At 43.1% G+C, this 19273-nt stretch overlaps 1 protein-coding gene across 1 annotated transcript in view; it reads right to left on the bottom strand.

Annotated features, from left to right (window-relative positions):
• Positions 1-10071, bottom strand: part of LOC122561887 (semaphorin-3E-like) — a 309586-nt gene extending 299515 nt beyond the window's left edge. The window contains exon 1 of the mRNA XM_043714219.1: positions 9625-10071. Coding sequence (XP_043570154.1) covers positions 9625-9739 — 115 coding nt within the window. The 5' untranslated portion in view covers positions 9740-10071. The remainder of the gene's footprint in view (positions 1-9624) is intronic.
• Positions 10072-19273: the final 9202 nt, after the last annotated feature.

The raw sequence follows: 19273 nt of genomic DNA, 5'->3' as shown, positions 1-19273 counted from the left end.
AAACCTCGAACAGATCATTGTAGCAAACTGCCTGGCTTTCGGAACAACATCATACAACCTTGTCACGACAGACACTGCATGTCAGACTGTCGACACGGATACCACCATTACACGTGGGGACACCACCCACCAACTACACAGCAGGTACCCATGTGACTCAGCCAATGTTGTCTATCTCATACGCTGCAGGCAAGGATTCCCTGAGTCATGGTATATTGGCGAGACCAAGCAGAGACTACAGCAATGGATGACTTTTTCACCGCACAACAATCAACAGACAGGAGTGTTCGCTCCCAATCAGAGAACACTGCAGCGGTTCGGGACATTCGACCTCGGACCTTCGGGTGACCGTCCTCCAAGGTGGACTTCGGGACAGGCAACAGCGCAAAGTGATAGCCAAGTTCGGTACCCACGGGGATGGCCTCAACTCGGACCTTGGGTTCATGTCACACTACAGGTGACCTCACTGCACCGCACACACACACACAGACTTATATCCCTTTACACTCTCACTCATACATGCACTCTCTCACAGACACTTAAACCCACCCCCCCCACACACACACACCCACATGCACATATAATTTGTGGGGTGAATTTGTATGCGTAGAATTACATTTTATTTTGCTCAAAAACTGTACGAATCCATGTAAGAATCTGTAAATGTCTTTTATGGAAATCAAATCAGTCTGAACATTGAGGCACAAACAGCCTCACACAGGGAGTGGGTTCACTTGAGAGTGTAACTTTAAAAAAATGTTCTGAGAATTACATATGAAAGAACTGGAACCAACATGGTCATTCTAAAAGATGAAAGACTTAACAAACAATCCAGGTTTTTTTCAATATATAATTTCAGTGGAATCACACTGTAACCTTTTGCTATAAATTCTATGTCTTACGATCTTATACTCCACAACAACTTGACGAGGAGCAGCGCTCCAAAAGCTAGTGCTTCCAAATAAACCTGTTCCATTATCAAGGATTTTATTGCAGAGCACATAGAAATCAGTGGCAGATTCCAAAATAGAAATCATGCATGACAAATCTACCAGAATTCTTTAAGAATGTAACTAATAGAGTTGATGAGGGAAGCCAGTGGATATGGTTTATTTGCACTTTCAAAAGGTCAAAGTCCCACATAAGAGGTTGATGTGTAAAAATAAAATACATGTGAGTGGAGGGTTGTGCATTGAGTTTGGCAGAAAATTAGTTAGCAGGAATAAATGGTCCTTTTTCTGAATGGCACACAGTGATGTTATTTTATATATTCACAGGATCAGGGTATCGCTGGCTGGACCAGCATTTATTGCCCAGAGCGTAGTTAAGAGTCAACCACATTGCTGTGTGTCTGGCCTCACATGTAGGCCAGACCGGGTGAGGATGGCAGTTTTCTTTCTGAAAGGATATTAGTAAATCAGATGGGTTTTCCCTGGCAATTGGCGATGGATTCATGGTCATCATTAGATTCTTAATCCAGGATTTTTTACTGAATTCAAACTCCATCATCTGCCATAACAGGATTTGAACCTGGGACCCCAGAACATTACCTGGGTCTTTGGATTAGTAGTCTAGTGATAATACCACCAGGCCATTGCCTTCACCTAACCTCATTGGGTACCACAGGGATCAGTACTAGGACCACAGCTATTCACGATGTATGCTAATAATTTAGTTGAGGGAACTTAACATAATCTCTCAAAATTTGCAGGTGACACAAAGCTGGGTGGGAGGATGAGCTGTAAGGAGGATGCAGAGATGATGTAGTGTGATTTGGACAGGCTGAGTGGACAAATGCATGGCAGATCATCCCTCTTAGAATCATAGAGATGTACAGAACAGAAACAGACCCTTTGGTCCAACTCGTCCATGCCCATCAGATATCCCAACCCAATCTAGTCCCACCTGCCAGCACCTGGCCCATATCCCTCCAAATTCATATACCCATCCAGATGACTTTTAAACGTTGCAATCGTACCAGCCTCCACCACTTCCTCTGGCAACTCATTCCATACCCACACCATCCTCTGTGTGAAAAGGTTGCTCCTTAAGAATGAATTTATATCTTTCCCCTCTCACCCTAAACCTATGTCGTCTAATTCTGGACTCCCCTACCCCAGGGAAGAGACTTTGTCTATTTATCCTATCCATGCCCCTCATGATTTTATAAACCTCTATCAGGTCACCCCCCAGCCGCCAACGTTCCAGGGAAAACAGATCCTTGTGGCACTCCACTGGTCACAGGCCTCCAGTCTGAAAAACAATCCTCCACCACCACCCTCTGTCTTCTACCTTTTGCTGTAGGGAAGTGAAGCAAAAATATATCAAACTGATTCTTGGGATGGCAGGACTGACTGGGGAAAGATTTAATTGGTTAGGATTGTGTTTACGAGAGTTTATAAGAATGACGAAGGATTGCATCGAACCCGATAAACGTCTCACAGGAATAGACAGGTTAGACACAGGAAGGATGTTTCTGCTGATGGGGGAGTCCGTTACAAGGGGTCATAGTTTAAGAATATGGGGTAAACCTTTTCGGATGGAGAGGAGGAGAAGTCTCTTCATCCAGAGAGTGGGGAGCCTGCGGAATTCACTACCACAGAAAGTAGTTGAGACCCAAATATTACATGTTTTCAAGAAGGAGGTAGAGCACAGCAACAGACCCTTCGGCCCACCATATCTATACTGACAATGATGCCACTCTAAACTAATCCCATCTTCCTATATATGGTCCATATCCTTCAATTCTCTGCCTGTTTATGTGTCTGTCTGAATATGTCTTAAACTTTGCTATCATATCTGCTTCTGCTACCTCCCCTGGCTCTACATTCCAGACACCTATCCCCTTCTGCGTTAAAACACCTGTCTCGCACAACGCCTTTAAACTTCCCTCCTCTCACCTCAAACTTACGGCCCCTAATATTTAACATTGCCATCCTGAAAAAAAGACTCTGGCTATTCACTCTATCCATGCCTCATAATTTTATATACTTCGATCATGTTGCCCTTCAAGCTCCAACATTCTAGTGAAAACAATCCAAGTTTATCCAACTTCTCCTTATAGATAATACACTCAATCTTGGCAATGTCTTGCTAAACCACTTTTGCACCCTCTCTAGAGCCTCCAAAGTGTGAGGGTCTCTTGGAGGAACTGGATGTGATTCCAGAGTCTGTGGGAAATTGTTGTCAATGTCTAATCTGTTGCTGTACAGAACTCCATCTGGTGGCTGGATCAAGAACTGGGAACCTCACATCTGGAGGGAAATTAGAATGAAATTTCTGTCCCCTCTGTGTTTGGTGTTTTTTAAAAATATCTAATTTTCTGAAAATGATTTAATTCCTAGCAATTCCATCAATTTTTTTAAATCTTATTGCAGCAGTTTAAAGGCGATGTGCGAGGCAGCTTCAAACTCCACAGACAGATCATCAACAAAACTATTACTTCCACCTGTCTCATCCCCAACACTGGAAATACTTCCAGTCATTGATATTTTACATGCAGCCATCCCTGATAGAATGACCACAACACTGGACTTGGAGTTGGACACAGGAGCTCAAGGGCTTGTGTGATGCAGTGATAATGTCCTTACCTCTGAGCCAGAATGCCTGGTTTCACCCTGCTCCAGAGATGGGCAGATATCCACACAGGATCTCACCTCAACACAACAAAAGCTCAGGGACAGACAGAGTTAGGATTAGGAATATTTATTCCGCAGGCTCCCCACTCTCTGTATGAAGAAACTTCTCCTCCTCTCCATCCTAAAAGGTTTACCGCATATTCTTAAACTATGACCCCTTGTAATGGACTCCCCCATCAGCAATTCATTCCGAGCTGGAGTCAGAATTCTGCTGGTTTGTGGGTTTTATAAATTACAGGTAGTTCTCCCATAACACCATAGTTACATTGCTGCAAAACCGCACTTAATAGAAAATTACTTAATATAAATAATGGGGCTTATGGGAAAAGTGGGGTTAGGGACAGAGTAGCAAACAAAATCACTCAAAACTCACCCAAAGGCCTAATGCAAAGTATAGCACAGTCTGTGTGAAGGTTGAAATCATATTTATTAACAAAACAAAAGTCAATTGAATGCAGTACATTTTAAAAAATGTAAGAAAGCTGCTCTCTGTACAGCACCTCTTGGAGAAAACTGCTCTGTTGGCAGCTGACATTGGTGCATGCGTGGGACAGTATGGAGGTTTTGTCACGGACATCAGCAAATGTGCAAATCAAAGTACACAAACCGATCCCCGCTGGAATTCCGCTATTGCAAACAGAAGTAAACATTCTCCAAGAATTTGTTCCCTAATTCTTTGACGATGTTGTAGCCAAATTGTGCTGTCAAAGCACGCATTATCCCAGAACCACCTGTACAGTTTTTTTGTACAAATACTCAGCAGTGGTGGTGAGATGAATTACTTGAGTCAAAAGGTGTTCTGACCAAAGGTGATATAGTAAGCCTTGAAATAATATTAACATCAATTTTCTAATTAATTCCAAGTCCGGGTGTGTCAGTAAAGAGCACTGCTTCGGTGAAATCTCTAAATTGCAATGAGAAAGCATATGTAAACACCTCACTGTGAAACTGACCTTCCCCAGTGCCAGTCTGGTCTGAAATAAGAGATAGCAAAGACAAAATAACAAACTGCTTCCCTCCAGCCTCTTGATCCTTCCTCACCACAGCTCCTTATCATGAACCGATTGAATCTATTGACATTCTCGTTATTCTCAATTGTACGTTTGTCAGTATTTTTGATTGTGGAATGAAATTGCAAAACCAAAGACTATGGAAAGATTTCCTGTGCTTTTTAAAGGCAGGTTACTGACACTCTTAGTAAGAGTTGTTTACACAGTTGTTTGTTACGGTAGTGCTAGTGTTGGGGTGGGTGTGTGTTGGGGAGAGATGGAGTAGGGGGACATTTGTTGCATATGAGCTACAATCAGAGGGTGTGTCCTGAAAGAGATTTAGCTGGCAACAAGTAACTGATTGGTCAACATCCCACTGACCAGTTGTTAATGGCAAAGGTCATCTGTCTGCCGACAGTGTTGTGATTAGCTGTCGGGGAACAGAACAGCTTGTGGGTGTGAATGCTTGACCAGAAACCCGTGGAGCTCCCTGCCTCTGGAAAGGAAGAACCACTCTTCCCTCAGCAGTAAGATGCCTCAAACCTGAAGAACCCCAGTTTACTTTCCTCCCTTGTTGCAGTAAGGTAAGGTGTTTTAAACAATTAAGTCAGAGATTTTGTCAGATGTGAACCAGACGGTCTGCGCTTCCTACAAGAAAGTGGCAGCACCGAGAGAAGACAGAGATCAGCAAACAGCAGGTCATGACATGGCGAAAGGATCATCTCAGTGAGCCCTGTGGACACGGTAACCCAGTCATCATTCCACCCATAACACCTATGGAGTTTCTGTATCTGCCTTCACCTATGTGTGTTTTATATGGGGTTTAGGGTTTGAACCAGCAGAGATAAGGGGATGTGTGTGTTGGGTGTGATACTCAGCTGGAGGAAGTGATGGAGATAAAGGATATGAGTTTTATTGATCATTAGTCATGAATAGTACCATTGGTGATTAATGAGTGAGATAGGGTTAGGTATTATGGATAGAGCCACAGAGAGCCTTTAACTTTAAATAAATATTCCTAATCCTAACTCTCTGTCCCTGAGCTTTTGTTGTGTTGAGGTGAGATCCTGTGTAGATATCTGCCCATCTCTGGAGCAGGGTGAAACCAGGCATTCTGGCTCAGAGGTAAGGACATTATCACTGCATCACACAAGCCCTTGAGTTCCTGTGTCCAACTCCAAGTCTAGTGTTGTGGTCATTCTATCAGGGATGGCTGCATGTAAAATATCAATGACTGGAAGTATTTCCAGTGTTGGGGATGAGACAGGTGGAAGTAACAGTTTTGTTGATGATCTGCCTGTGGAGTTTGAAGTTTAGTATATTAGATAATAGATTGAGGTTTTGAGAAACTTTATGTTATGAAAAAGAGATTTTAAAAATTCATTGATTTACATCCCTCCTGCAAAGTCAAACAATGCAGCACGTGCACTTCCTAAATAAACCTGACAGGAGCAAAGAAATGATGGTGACATTGTATTGGAAGTTTGACTCTTTGAATACCATTGTAATAAAAAAACTATAACTTGCATTTTGTTTATTTTGTATTATTTCATACATTACAATTTTTTCATTGAAAAATACTCATCCTTATTCCTGCAATATGCAATTGAGAAAGAATTAATTAAAGATTGCAATAGTTTTCAGATTTACTTAAACAAAACTCATAAGGCAGAAACCATGATACTAAACGCTAATTAAATGATCAATAGGAGATTTCTAAAGGAGAGAAAAATGGAAATACAAAACCAGACAGAAAGCACTGTGTGGGCATGGGAGCCTAGCCTGTATCTGAAATATACAGCATGGTATAGAGTTCAGCATTTTCAGTCAGAGGGAATGGTTGAATGCCCAAGCCCTGTGGTATATTACCAACATTCTCTGTTTTCATGACAGGTGAATTGATTTTTGGATAATTCTGGATCCTGAGATTGTGCTGCAGGAACTCTGGTCAATAAGTAACAGCCTGAATATTTACTTGCAAGGAACAAGTTAATTTTGTGTCTTTGAAACTTAATTGACTTCTGTTAAAGATAGAGCCAATTAAAAATAGTTAATACAATGAACCTCCACATACTTAAACATGAGTCGAAATCTCAACCATCTGTGTTAGGCTAGAAGTTAACTCCTTGGTTTTCTGTGCAGTAGCAATCTCTAAACTACTGGTATATTAGCAGCAGGTGGGGTCTGCTTATTATGTGAATATGTTTAATTTCAGGTCCTGTTGTATGGATAGGAACCCGAAGGCATTTCTACAGTGAACTGGGCAAAATGCCCACTGCAAACAATCCTCCTTGATACAGACTGAATAAGCAACAAGAGGCCCTTAAAGATAGAAGCAAGAATTGCAGATACTGGAAATCAGAAACACACAAACGGAAATAGCTGGAGAAACTCAGTAAGTCTGATAGCATCTGTAGAGAGAAAGGAGACTTAATCTTTCAGGTCCAGTGACCCTTCCTCAGAACTGATAGTAGATCATAGAATCCCCACAGTGTGGGAAGAGGCCATTCAGCCCAACAAGTCCACACCGACCCTCCAAAGAGGATCACATCTAGAATCATCCCCCTACCCTATAACCCTGCATTCTCCATGGCCAACCACACATTTTTGGACTGTGGGAGGAAACTGGAGCACCTGGGGGAAACCCATGCAGACATGGGGGGAATGTGCAAACTCCACACAGTCACCCGAGGCTGGTGTCGAACCGGGTCCCTGGTGCTGTGAGGCAGTAGTGCTAACCACTGAGCCACCGTGTCACCCTGGTAACTAGGAAAAGGTTGGTCCATATGCTAATGGTGGGGTGATGGAAGGAGGAAACAATAAGTGGAGATGGAGCCCAAAGAGAGAGAGAAAATAACAGTTGGATAGACAAAAAAATAGGTAAAGGTCAACCTTGGGGAATGAATTGCTGCTAATGGGGGCCATTAGTAAATGACAGTGGGTTGGTTGTGGTAGCAGCCAATGTAATGATAAGGCCTGGTGTGTGAGGTAGAGGATAAGGACATGGGAGAGGTTCTCAGATCCTAAAATTATGAGTCTTGAAGGCTGTAGGTTTTCCAAATGGAAAGTGAGCTGTTGCTCTTCCAGCTTGCATTGAGTTTAGCTGGAGCACTGCAACAAGCCTGAGACAGAGATGGTGGCTAGGGAACAGGGTGGGGTACTAAAGTAGCAAGGTCATTTTTGCAGGCAGAGCATAGGTGACCTACAAAGCTGTCATCCAGTTTGTGTTTTGTTCACCATTGTTGAAGAGACCACATTGTGAGCAGCAAATACAGTAGATGAGATTGAATGAAGTGCAGATAAGTCGCTGCTGTACCTGGAAGGTGTGTCTGGGGTTTTTGGATAGTGAGGAGGGAGGAAGTAAATGGAAGTTAAAAAAAATCAGCAGTATGTCCTGAAGGAACAGGAATACTTACTAATATCATCTGGGCTGTCGTTCCTCTGGAAGCCCCTCATCTAATCATTGTCCTACTTTACTGTTAAACTGGCAGCCTGATATTATTCTGGTATAAATTCATGGAGTTGTCTCAGGAAGTCTGCTTGGGCTGGGGAGTATTCCAATGGTATAGAGAGGGAGGCCCACCCTCATGATAGCTTCTCCTGCCTCCTGGCGCAGGTTGTTTCTCCAGATTTTCATCCAAATGATAATGTGACCGTCTGCAGATAATGGTGAGAGATTGAGTGTGTCAGGACTGATAAATCCTCAAATTACTGAAAGCTGCAATCATACTTAAAATTACAGCTTCAGTCCTAAGTCCCCAGTCACCTCCTGCCACCAGACAGTGAGGAAATCTTTATCATTGCACACACTCTTCCTGAGAAGGAGACAGAATATTACCCAGGAGTAGGCTTCTTCATGTATCAGTATGCCCTGGCCAATGAACCTAATGCTACCCTCTGGGATGAGCACAGAATAGACCCAGAACCAGCTGCTTATTAAAATAAAGCTGCTTATTTAGTAACAAAATCAAAAAAATTAAATCAGAAACCCACTTCCTGGGAACTCTGACAATGTTCTAATTACCAAAGTATCTTAAAATCGCAAAGTTACAATTATATTATTATTTCTCTAGATCTACATTTTAATACTTATCAAGTGAAGCTCCACTCTATATTTCAGCATTCAATCATGTTTTGTTTGTATAAATCTGGAGGATTATTTTGTAAAGACACTGAGTAATATAAATATATACTAACAGAAGGAATTCTCCAAACAATTGAAAAGCATTCCCCTGGAGTGAGTCCATTCATCAGTAAATCATAGAATTCCTACAATGTGGAAGTCAGCCATTCAGGCCATCAAGTGAACACCAACCCTCCAAAGAGCATCCCACCCAGATCCACTCCACCCTGTAACCCTGCAATTCCCATGGCTAATCCACCTAACCTGCACATCTTTGTACTGTGGGAGGAAACCGGAGTACCTGGAGGAAACCCACACAGACACAGGGAACATGTGCAAACTCCACACAGACAGTCACCCGAGGCTGGAATCAAACCCGGGTCCCTGGCATGGTGAGGCTGTAGCGCTAACCACTGAGCCATCGTGCCAACCTTAAAATGCTTGAAGATACCAAGTCAAAGAGAATACTACATTAAACAGCTGGGACAAATTCAATGCACTAATGTATTCATTTTGTTTTTGAACATGAATTGTGCAGATTCACAAAAAAGTTGATCCTCTTAACTTCTTACAATGCCTGTTCTTCCAATCCAAATGCCTGCTTAAAGCAAACATTCAAACTCCCTTCTACTCATAAAATGAAATCATATCTTTCAGTGGTGAATGTTAATTCCTTAACTTTTACTTGAACAATCTTGACAAATTCCAAAGTTGACTTTTTAACAGATGTGTTGTGTAATGATCTGATAGCAACAACTGCTTGTAAAGGCAAAATAAAATTTACTTGTCAGTATCAGAATGTCACAGTATTAGTTGATTTTGTCCACAAACAAATTCAGCCAGTTGCTGATTCTGACAGTACACATGTTCTTACCTTTATGTGAGAGACGCAGTCTTGGATGCCTTGGATTCTCTGAGCAGCGGAAATGCTGTAAGGTAAGGACATATAGAAGCAACAGACTGGCAACTATGATGCCAGCCAGGGACATGCTGCTGGAGATTCTGACTCTCAGTTCTTCCTTGGAAAACTGAAGTCCAGTTTTATTCTCTCTCTCTCTCTCACACTCACACTCCCTTTTCCCTTAAGCAGCTTGAATAACACTGCCGTTCTGCCAGTAATGACCAGTCCCTTTAATTTTAATCCTCTGTTTTCTGGCTCCTCTGCAAATTTAGCAGCTCCTCCCTGATGCTTTCCCAAATCTTTCCACTTTCCAGGACTTAGCCTTGCCAAGCAGTGAGGTTGAATTCACCTTTCACCTTCTTTAATTAGAAGCAAGAGGTCTTTTTCTGTGGTTGCAGGCATCAGGGCTCAGTGTTTGCAGTCGGCTGTGCTGAAGACTGGAGCTCAGTAAAGGATGAAGTTATGCTCCACAGAAATCACTACACGTGCCGTACACTGATCCTCCCCATTCTCTTCCAGATCCAAGCCCCCTGGTGTTACGTGGAAGAACGCCAAGATATATTTATGGGTCATTGAATAAAAGAGAGATTAGTTTGAGATCTTCAAAGCATCTTTAAAGAGAATTTACTTTCAATATCCAATCTGTTTTCAATGATTTCTTACTCAGGAGGGTGGAATCCACTTATACATTTTTAAAACCATAATTTTTTGACAATATTTTGTAGCCAATACTTGGAAGAAAATTCAGTTAATTATATAGTAAACTGTAACCATCAGGTCTGCGTAAAGCTGAAATACCTTTGGATCATTTGCATTTAACTCCAAATCCATGGAGACTTTGTTTAACAAAACAATGACAAATAGAATTTGGTTCCCCTTTAATTATCGCAGGCAGCTTGCTGGTATTCTTCAGTGCACAGAAAGACAAGCATTTTAATATATTCTGCACTAATGGTTGACTCGTATCATTTTCAGCATCAGTGTTAGTGGAGGATACATCTCTTCCATCTGTTGTTTGAAATCTTCTTTGTCCTTGTGCTAGTCACAGGAATTTATTGCTGACATCATGAACTTTTGACATCTAGGGCTGCTGGAATGCTGAAGATGTGCAGAATTATTAAGGTCAAAAAGAAGGAGGGCAATGTAGCCACATCGAGCTGAGGTGACAGTCAGGGACCCATGTCCACCCAGGAGGCTGTCCTCAGAAAGTTTGGCCATCAGCAAATTGTACACTTCTGCAGTAAAGGATTCTGAAGAAGACTCACTGACTTGGAATCATTCACTCTGTTTCTTTCTCCACACTTACTGTCAGACCTGCTGAGTTTCTCCAGCATTCACAGTGTTTATTTATTAAAGAGAAATCCATTCCTCTTTCTGCCCTCCTGCTGGTTATTGGGGAACGTGATATTCAAAAAACACCCAGATGGTATCCAATTCTCAGAAACTGTGCATTGGTCTCTGAGTGGAGTGAGACCTCAGAGTCTCTGAGGGAGGCACACATGGGATAATAGTAGTGTCCCTAGCTCTGGGCAAGGAGGCCAGTGTTTGGGCCCCACCTGTTCCAAGGTGTGTCAGATCAGAGCAGGTTAATTAAAATAAAATATCTGGAGGAGACTCTCCAAATTAGTGAATATCCACTATGGAGTGGGGTGTTCATCTGTAACTAAAAGGCTGTTGTTAAAATGTACAGAAAATACCACAGTCACTTAAGAGATAAAAGCTCCTGCCACAAGATGGAATAAACCAGGGACGACCCTGGTTAGGGAAAGGAATCCAGGAGCAGCCAGAGTGAAATGAAAGGCTTGAAAATCAATGGCAGTGGAAAAAGAGGAGAAACCCTAACCCTGACGCTCACCCTAATCCTGACCCCGACGCTCACCCTAATCCTGACCCCAGCCCTAACCTAACCCTGACATTGATCCTAACCCTAACCATGACCCTGACCCTACCCCTAACCCTATTCCTGATACTGATCCTAAACCTGACACTGACTCAACCTTCACCCTAATCCAAATCCCAGCCCTAACCCTAATCCTGACACTGACCGTAACCCTAATCCTGACCCTAACCCTAATCTTAACTCTAACACTAATCCTGACCCTGACCCGAACCCAAACCCAGTGATTTACCAATGAGCAGCTACTGCAATCCGGGAGCAAAGTCCGATTCCTGAGTCAACCACAGAGCTTTGAGCAAGCACTGAGACAGAATGGGAGCACCTCACCATTTCCAGAGCCATGTTTAAAGGCAGGAGGCCTGCAGTTGATGTGGGATGACTGGAGGAGACATTTTTCCAGGAATCAAGCAGGGACTGTGTCAGGATTCTGATCTTTGCAATTGAAACATCACAGATGTGATGTTGGTCAGCCAAAAGGTAAATGAAACATCACCTTCTTTCGAGAACATTCTCAAAGTATTCGAGACATATTTCATCAACTGGTCCTGGATTCAACAGACTGACGTGGACACCAAGAGTCCACAATGATCTCTTCATCAATGACTCTCATGATTTGCTGGTGACTATGTGCTTGGGCAAGTTAATGGATGAATTAGTACTTGACTATCTAGTCATCAGTTGAGTCACTATTAGATCCTTTTACAGACTGAAGAGGACTTAACGCTTAAAGGCCAGACATTTCAGAGCCAGTCTGAGATTGGGAAGTGAACAACACAGCTCAAGTGAAGGTGTAGTTACATATGATTAAGAAGCATGGGTAGACCATTTAGCTCCTTGAGGTATGGATGATGCCAAACAGTGTGTTTAAGTGTGTCGGCCAAAAATCAGAAATTGCAAGAAAAATAATAATCCCATGTGGTTGACGCCCTCCAGTGCATCTTCTCCACTTCACGCACCACCGCCCTCAAATCCCATCCCTCCCAACACAAGAAGAACCGAACCCCCACCCGGTCCTCACCTCCAACCTGAACCAGTCTCCACATACATCGCATCATCCTTCCCTGATTTGGCCTCCACGTGACTCCAGACCCACAGCAATGTGGTTAACTCCCAAATGCCCTCTGGGCAATAAATGCTGTTTTAACTAGTGATGCACATGTTCCACAAACAAATAAATTAAAGCTTGATAATTTTAAGAAATACTATCGTTCTAAACCTGCCACTTCTGCCACCTCCAAATGGATCCCACCACTAAAGATATTTTTCCCTCCCCACTCCTATCAACATTCCAAAAAGACCATTCCCTCTGCAACTCCATCGTCGGGTCCACAGCCCCCACCAGCCCACACCCCACTCCTAGCACCTTCCCCTGCCACTGCAGGAAGTGCAAAACCTGTGCCCACACCTCCCCGTCTCACCTCCATCCAAGGCCCCAAAGGACCCTTCCACATCTGTCAGAAATTTACCTGTACATCCACCAATGTCATCTATTGCATCCTTTGCACCCGGTGTGGTCTCCTCTACATTGGAGAGTCAGGATGCCTTCTTGCGGATTATTTTAGAGAACATCTCTGGGACACCTGCACCAACCAACCCCACCACCCCATTGCTGAACACTTCAACTCCCCCCACCCACTCCGTCAAGGACATGCACGTCCTGGGCCTCCTCCACCGCCAAACCATTACCATCCGATGCCTGTAGGAAGAACACCACATATTCCGCCTTGGGACCCTACAACCACACAGGATAAATGTGGATTTCAACAGCTTCCTCATTTTGCCTCCCCCCACATTATCCCAGTCCCAAGCCTCCAACTCGGTCTCGCCCTCCGGACCTGTCCACTACCCCTCTCCCCGGCCTATCCTCTTCTCCCTCACCTTCATCCACTTATCGCTTTCCCAGCTACCTCCCCCCAACCCATCCCTCTCCCATTTATCTCTCAGTCCCGACACACAAGCATCATTCCTGATGAGGGACTTATGCCCGAAATGTCAATTCTCCTGCCCCTCGGATGCTGCCTGACCTGCTGTGCATTTCCAGCGCCAGATTCTCAACTCTGATCACCAGCATCTGCAGTCCTCACTTTCTCCAAGAAAAATAATTTGTCCATCGACCAACCAGATCATGTCCTCTACCTGTGTTACCTCTGCCCACCTCAGTACCCTGCCCCTGCCACCAACTTTATCTGCAGCTCCCCCCATACTCAACCCCAGCCCTGAGAAAGGGTTACACCCGAAAAGTTGACGTCTCGACCTCCTGAAGCTGTTTGGCTTGCTGTGTTCTTCCAGCATCTGCAGTTTTTTTCTTGTCTCAAGAAAAATAATTCTGGTAAAAGTACTAAATAAACATAAACTGCCATTTTCAAATACTTCAGACAGAACTGAGACAATTGCCCAATAGAATGCCACAGTATTGGTAAGTGGCAGACAGAGCTAGTAGCTGAGTACTAATGTCACTGAACTGGTAATCCAGAACTCCAGGTCAATTCTCTGGGGACGTGGGTTTCAATCCCACCATGGCAAATTCACCAAAAATCTGGAACTAAAATGCATGTCTTCACTGTGAACATATGATCACTGCTGTTTGTCATGAAAACCCACCTAGTTTGCTAATAAAAAAAAGGAAGAAATTTGCCATTCTTCCCTGATTTGGCCTCCACGTGACTCCAGACCCACAGCAATGTGGTTAACTCCCAAATGCCCTCTGGGCAATAAATGCTGTTTTAACTAGTGATGCACATGTTCCACAAACAAATAAATTAAAGCTTGATAATTTTAAGAAATACTATCGTTCTAAACCTGCAAGTAATGAGATTAAATGGCAACAAGATTGAAAGCACAGTCAAATCCAAGAAATCAGAGAATTTTAGTCACATTTAGTTTTCCAATAACCCAGACAGTAAATGCAGGTCAGTAAATCCTGATAAAGTGAGAAATTTTGCTAAGTTTAAACTAGACTTCAGGGCTAGTGTTAGTATGTTGTCTGATATGTTAAAAAGATCAAAACAATGACACCACTATGACTTGAAGAGATGCATTTTCTCTGGTTCTTTTTATTAAGAAAAGTTGAGACAGAGCAGTCAGTTGAAAGCCAATAAAGTAAACAGCTTGTGGAAGCCTTGTTATTTTTTAAAGTTGGAATAATAGAAGCAGCCTGAATAGGTGGGGTCAACCTACCACAAAACAAGGATTTTGGTTTTAGCTTTCTGCAGTTGCTGGGGTCTTGAATTTGGATGTGTAAGCTCTTATTTCTTTCTCTATTACACATAAAAGCTGGGACTCCTTTCCTGCTAATTCTTGTTAGAAGTTGCTCATTCTTTTCTCTCTTTTTTTTGCACTTTTTTTTGCTCAACTTTGGGGTACCTTCCAGTAAAGTAATACATTTTACTTGGAACTGCCTTTGGCTTCCCAGAAATCTCTTTCAGTGACTGTCATTCAGATAAATTCTAACTGTTTGTTCAGAGGATCAAATATTTGTCCTGATACTCTTGGGCCTAGTTTTTTAAATACAAGCAGCTCACCACCACCTTCTCAAAGCCAGTTTGGGATGGACAATTAATGTTGGCTCAGCCAGTAATGCCTGCACCCATAAAGGAACAGGAACAAAAAATACTGTGCATCCTGGAAATCTGAAATAAAAGCATGAAAGTGCTGAAGAACCTCAACAGGTTTGGTGCATCTGTGGAAAGAGAAGCCTCAAGACTTTGAGCTGAATTTATTTTCCGCACAAAGAATTACTGAGTTTGAGTTTGATTTATTGTTGTCACACGCACTGAGATACAATGAAAAGTACTGTTTTGCATACTATACGGGCAGATCATACCACACAAGGTGCTTCACTGTAACAGAACAGAGTGCAGAATACGGTGTTACAGCCATAGAGAAGGTGCTGAGAGAGAGATCAACATTAACATTTGAGTGGTCTGTTCAAAAGCCTGCTAACAGTGATCATTTATTCAAACTTTTATATCTTCTCCACCTTGCATGGTATACAACACTAAGAAATCTTTGTGTAATATTTGTGATTTTTATAATCTTGCACACAAGGAGTACATTCAGTCAGAATTCTGAGACATAAAGACAATTTTTCTTGAAGTCTAATTTTAATCTCCCGGTCCCACTGACTTGTTTTTTATTTTCTCTTCCATGCCCCATTCAACACATTGAAAAACCTAAAATTAACATAATTAACAACTTGGCTCGCAACTTTGAGGCGTCTATAGACATGGACCCCAAGATCCTTCTGATCCTCCACACTGCTAGGAATCCTTCTTTTAACCCTGTATTCTGTATTCAAATTCAACCTTCCAAAAGGACAGTATGGTGGCTCAGTGGTTAGCATTGCTACCTCACAGTGCCAGGGACCCAGGTTCAATTCCAGCCTCGGGCAACTGTGTGGAGTTTGCACGTTCTCCCCGTGTCCGTGTGGAGTTGCTCTGGTTTCCTCCCACAATCCAAAGATGTGCAAGTTAGTGAATTGGCCACGCTAAATTGTCCACAGTGTTGAAGGATATGGAGGTTAGGTGCATTATTCAGGGGTAAATATAGGGTAGGGGAATGAGCCTTGGTGGGTTACTCTTTGGAGAGTTGGTGTTGACTTGTTGGGCCTGTTTCCACACTGTCGCGATTCTAATACTTGTTTAAAACAAATGAATTACTTCACACATTTCCAGGCTGAACTCCATCTGCCACTTCTCAGCCCAGTTCTGCATCCTGTCCATGTCCCATTGCAACCTACAACAGCCCTCCACACTATCCACAAATCCACCAACCTTGGTGTCATCAGCAAACTTACTAAGCCAACCTTCCACTTCCTCATCCAGGTCATCCAAGAATAATTCAATAAAGTTTGTGAGGCATTATCTGTCCCTCACAAAGCCATGCTGACTATCTTTAATCAAACTATGGTATGCCAAGTCATCATAAATCCTGTTTCTCAGAATCCTCTCCAATACTCTGCCCACCATGGACATAAGAGCGACCGGTCCGTAATTCCCAGGCTTAGGTAAAAACAATGACTGCAGATGCTGGAAACCAGATTCTGGATTAGTGGTGCTGGAAGAGCACAGCAGTTCAGGCAGCATCCGAGGAGCAGTAAAATCAATGTTTCGGGCAAAAGCCCTTCATCAGGAATAAAAGCTTTTATTCCTGATGAAGGGCTTTTGCCCGAACATCGATTTTTACTGCTCCTCGGATGCTGCCTGAACTGCTGTGCTCTTCCAGCACCACTAATCCAGAATTCCCAGGATTATCACTATTCCCTTTCTTGAACAAGGGAATAACATTTGCCACCCTCCAATCATCTAGCTCTACTCCAATGGACGGTGAGGATGTAAAGATCATCGCCAAAGGCGCAGCAATCTCTTTCCTCGCTTCCTGTATACAACTTTGGGTATATCCCATCTGGCCCAGGAGACTAATCTATGCTTATGGTTTTCAAAATTTTCAGCCTGTTCCAGCATATCAGTCTGTTTCACATTGTCCTCGCTAATGACAAGGTCCCTCTCAGTAGTGAATACTGAGCAAAGTATTCATTAAGGACCTTCCCTACCTCTTCCGACTCCAGGTGCAAGTTCCCTCCACTCTCCCTGATCAGCCCTACCCTCACTCTGGCCATCCTCTTGTTTCTCACATAAGTGGGGGATTTCTTTGGGAACACTTTGATACAATTCTGTAAGTTTTAGAATATTCATAGACAAAGACGAGGGTGGTCTTGAGGGAAGAGTGCTAAACTAGGCCAAGGCCAATTTTATCAAAATTCGGCAGGAGCTGGGAAATGTGGATTGGACACAGCTATTTGAGGGAAGTCCACATTTGATATGTGGGAAGCTTTCAAAGATAGGTTGAAGATAGTGCAGGATCGGCATGTTCCTTTGAAAACAAGGGATAGGACAGGCAAGATTTGAGAAGTTGTGCCAAGATTAGCGTGGGAAACGCAATTTTCCTGCTCCTCGGATGCTGCCTGACCTGCTGTGCTTTTCCAGCACCACACTAATCTAGACTTTAAACTCCGGCATCTGCTGTACCCACTTCTGCCTTGGAGAAATTGTGCGACTAGCCAAGAGGAAAAGGGAAACGCACATAAGGTTCAGGCAGCTAAGAACAGAACGAGCCTTAGAGGAATAACGGGAGAGTAGGACCGATCGGAAATGAGGAATCAAGCGGGTTAAAAGGGATCACGAAATTACTTTAGTGAGCAGAAATAAGGGGAATCCCAAGGCGTTTTATTCATATATAAGAGGCAAGATGGTAACTAGAGAAAGGGTTGGTCCACTAAAGGATTAGGAAGGAAGGTTCTGTGTAAAACCTGAGAAAATGGGCGAGATTCTCAATCATTACTTTGTATCAGTGTTCACTGAGGAGAGGGATATGATGAATTTTGAGATTAGAGATAAAAGTTTGTCGTTCCTGGGCTGTAAATTTTCATTGTTCTTTGTAGAATACCTCAGGGTTCTCCTTAATTCTATCCACTAAAGCTTTATCATGTCCCCTTCTAGCTCTCCTAAGTCCATTCTTCAGTTTCCTCCTGGCTACTTTGTAACCCTCTAGAGCTCTGTCTGGTCCTTGCCTCCTCAACCTTAAGTAAGCTTCCTTCTTCCTCTTGATTAGATATTCCACATCCCTTGTCACCCGAGGTTCCTTCACCTTATCACCCCTTCCTTGTCTCAAAACTATCCTGAAGAAGGGCTTATGCCTGAAACGTCGATTCTCCTGCTCCTTGGATGCTGCCTGACCTGCTGCGCTTTTCCAGCAACACATTTTCAGCTCTGATCTCTAGCATCTGCAGTCCTCACTTTCTACTTCTCAAACCTATCCAGCGCTATCAGCAAATGCTCCCTAAACAACCTCCACATTTCTGCCATGCATTTTCCTGAGAACATCTGTTCCCAATTTAGGTGCCCCAGTTCCTGCCTAATAGCATTGTAACTCCCCCTCCCCCAATTAAATACTTTCCCAGACCATCTGCTCCTATCCCTCTCCATGATTATTAGTAAAGGTCAGGGAGTTTTGATCACTATCACCAAAATGCTCTCCCACCGAGAGATCTGATACCTGGCCTGGATCGTTGCCAAGCACCAAATCCCATATGGCCTTCCCTCTAGTTGGCCGATCTACATATTGAGTCAGGAATCCTACCTGGACACACCTGACAAAAACGGCTCCATCCAAATTATTTGCACTAAGGAGTTTCCAATCAATATTACGGAATTTAAAGTCACCAATGACAACAATCCTGTTACTTCTGCACCTTTCCAAAACCTGCCTCCCTGTCAGCTCCTCCGTGTCTCTATTGCTATTGGGGGGTCTGTAGAAAACTCCCAGTAAAGCGACTGCTCCTTTCCTGTTTCTGACTTCCACCCGTACTGACTCTGTGGACAAACCCTCGTTGATGCAGCTATCAGACTATCCCTGATAAGCAATGTCACTCCCTCATGTCTTTTACCTACTCTGTTTCTTTTGAAACACCTAATTTTAGGGACTGGACTCAGACTCCACCCTGGGGTCAAAGGTTGGATATGTTTCCCATTCCTGGATTGATTTTGTGCCTTGAATTTGCCCTCCCCCAGCTCTCTCACAAATCTGCTGCTGGTCATTGTTCGGCTGTTACTGTGAATATTGATTTGAATAAAATTGTTATTGTTCAAATGGTGCAGAGCAGTCCTCATGTTTGGAGATTACAAAGCAAAGACCTTGTTTAGGAATCAGGAGGTGGAAATACAGGTT

This window comes from Chiloscyllium plagiosum, chromosome 23, assembly GCF_004010195.1.
Source record: "Chiloscyllium plagiosum isolate BGI_BamShark_2017 chromosome 23, ASM401019v2, whole genome shotgun sequence".
Taxonomy (NCBI): domain Eukaryota; kingdom Metazoa; phylum Chordata; class Chondrichthyes; order Orectolobiformes; family Hemiscylliidae; genus Chiloscyllium; species Chiloscyllium plagiosum.
The sequence above is the reverse complement of the archived record's forward strand: the minus strand, read 5'-3'. Positions and strand labels throughout refer to the sequence as shown.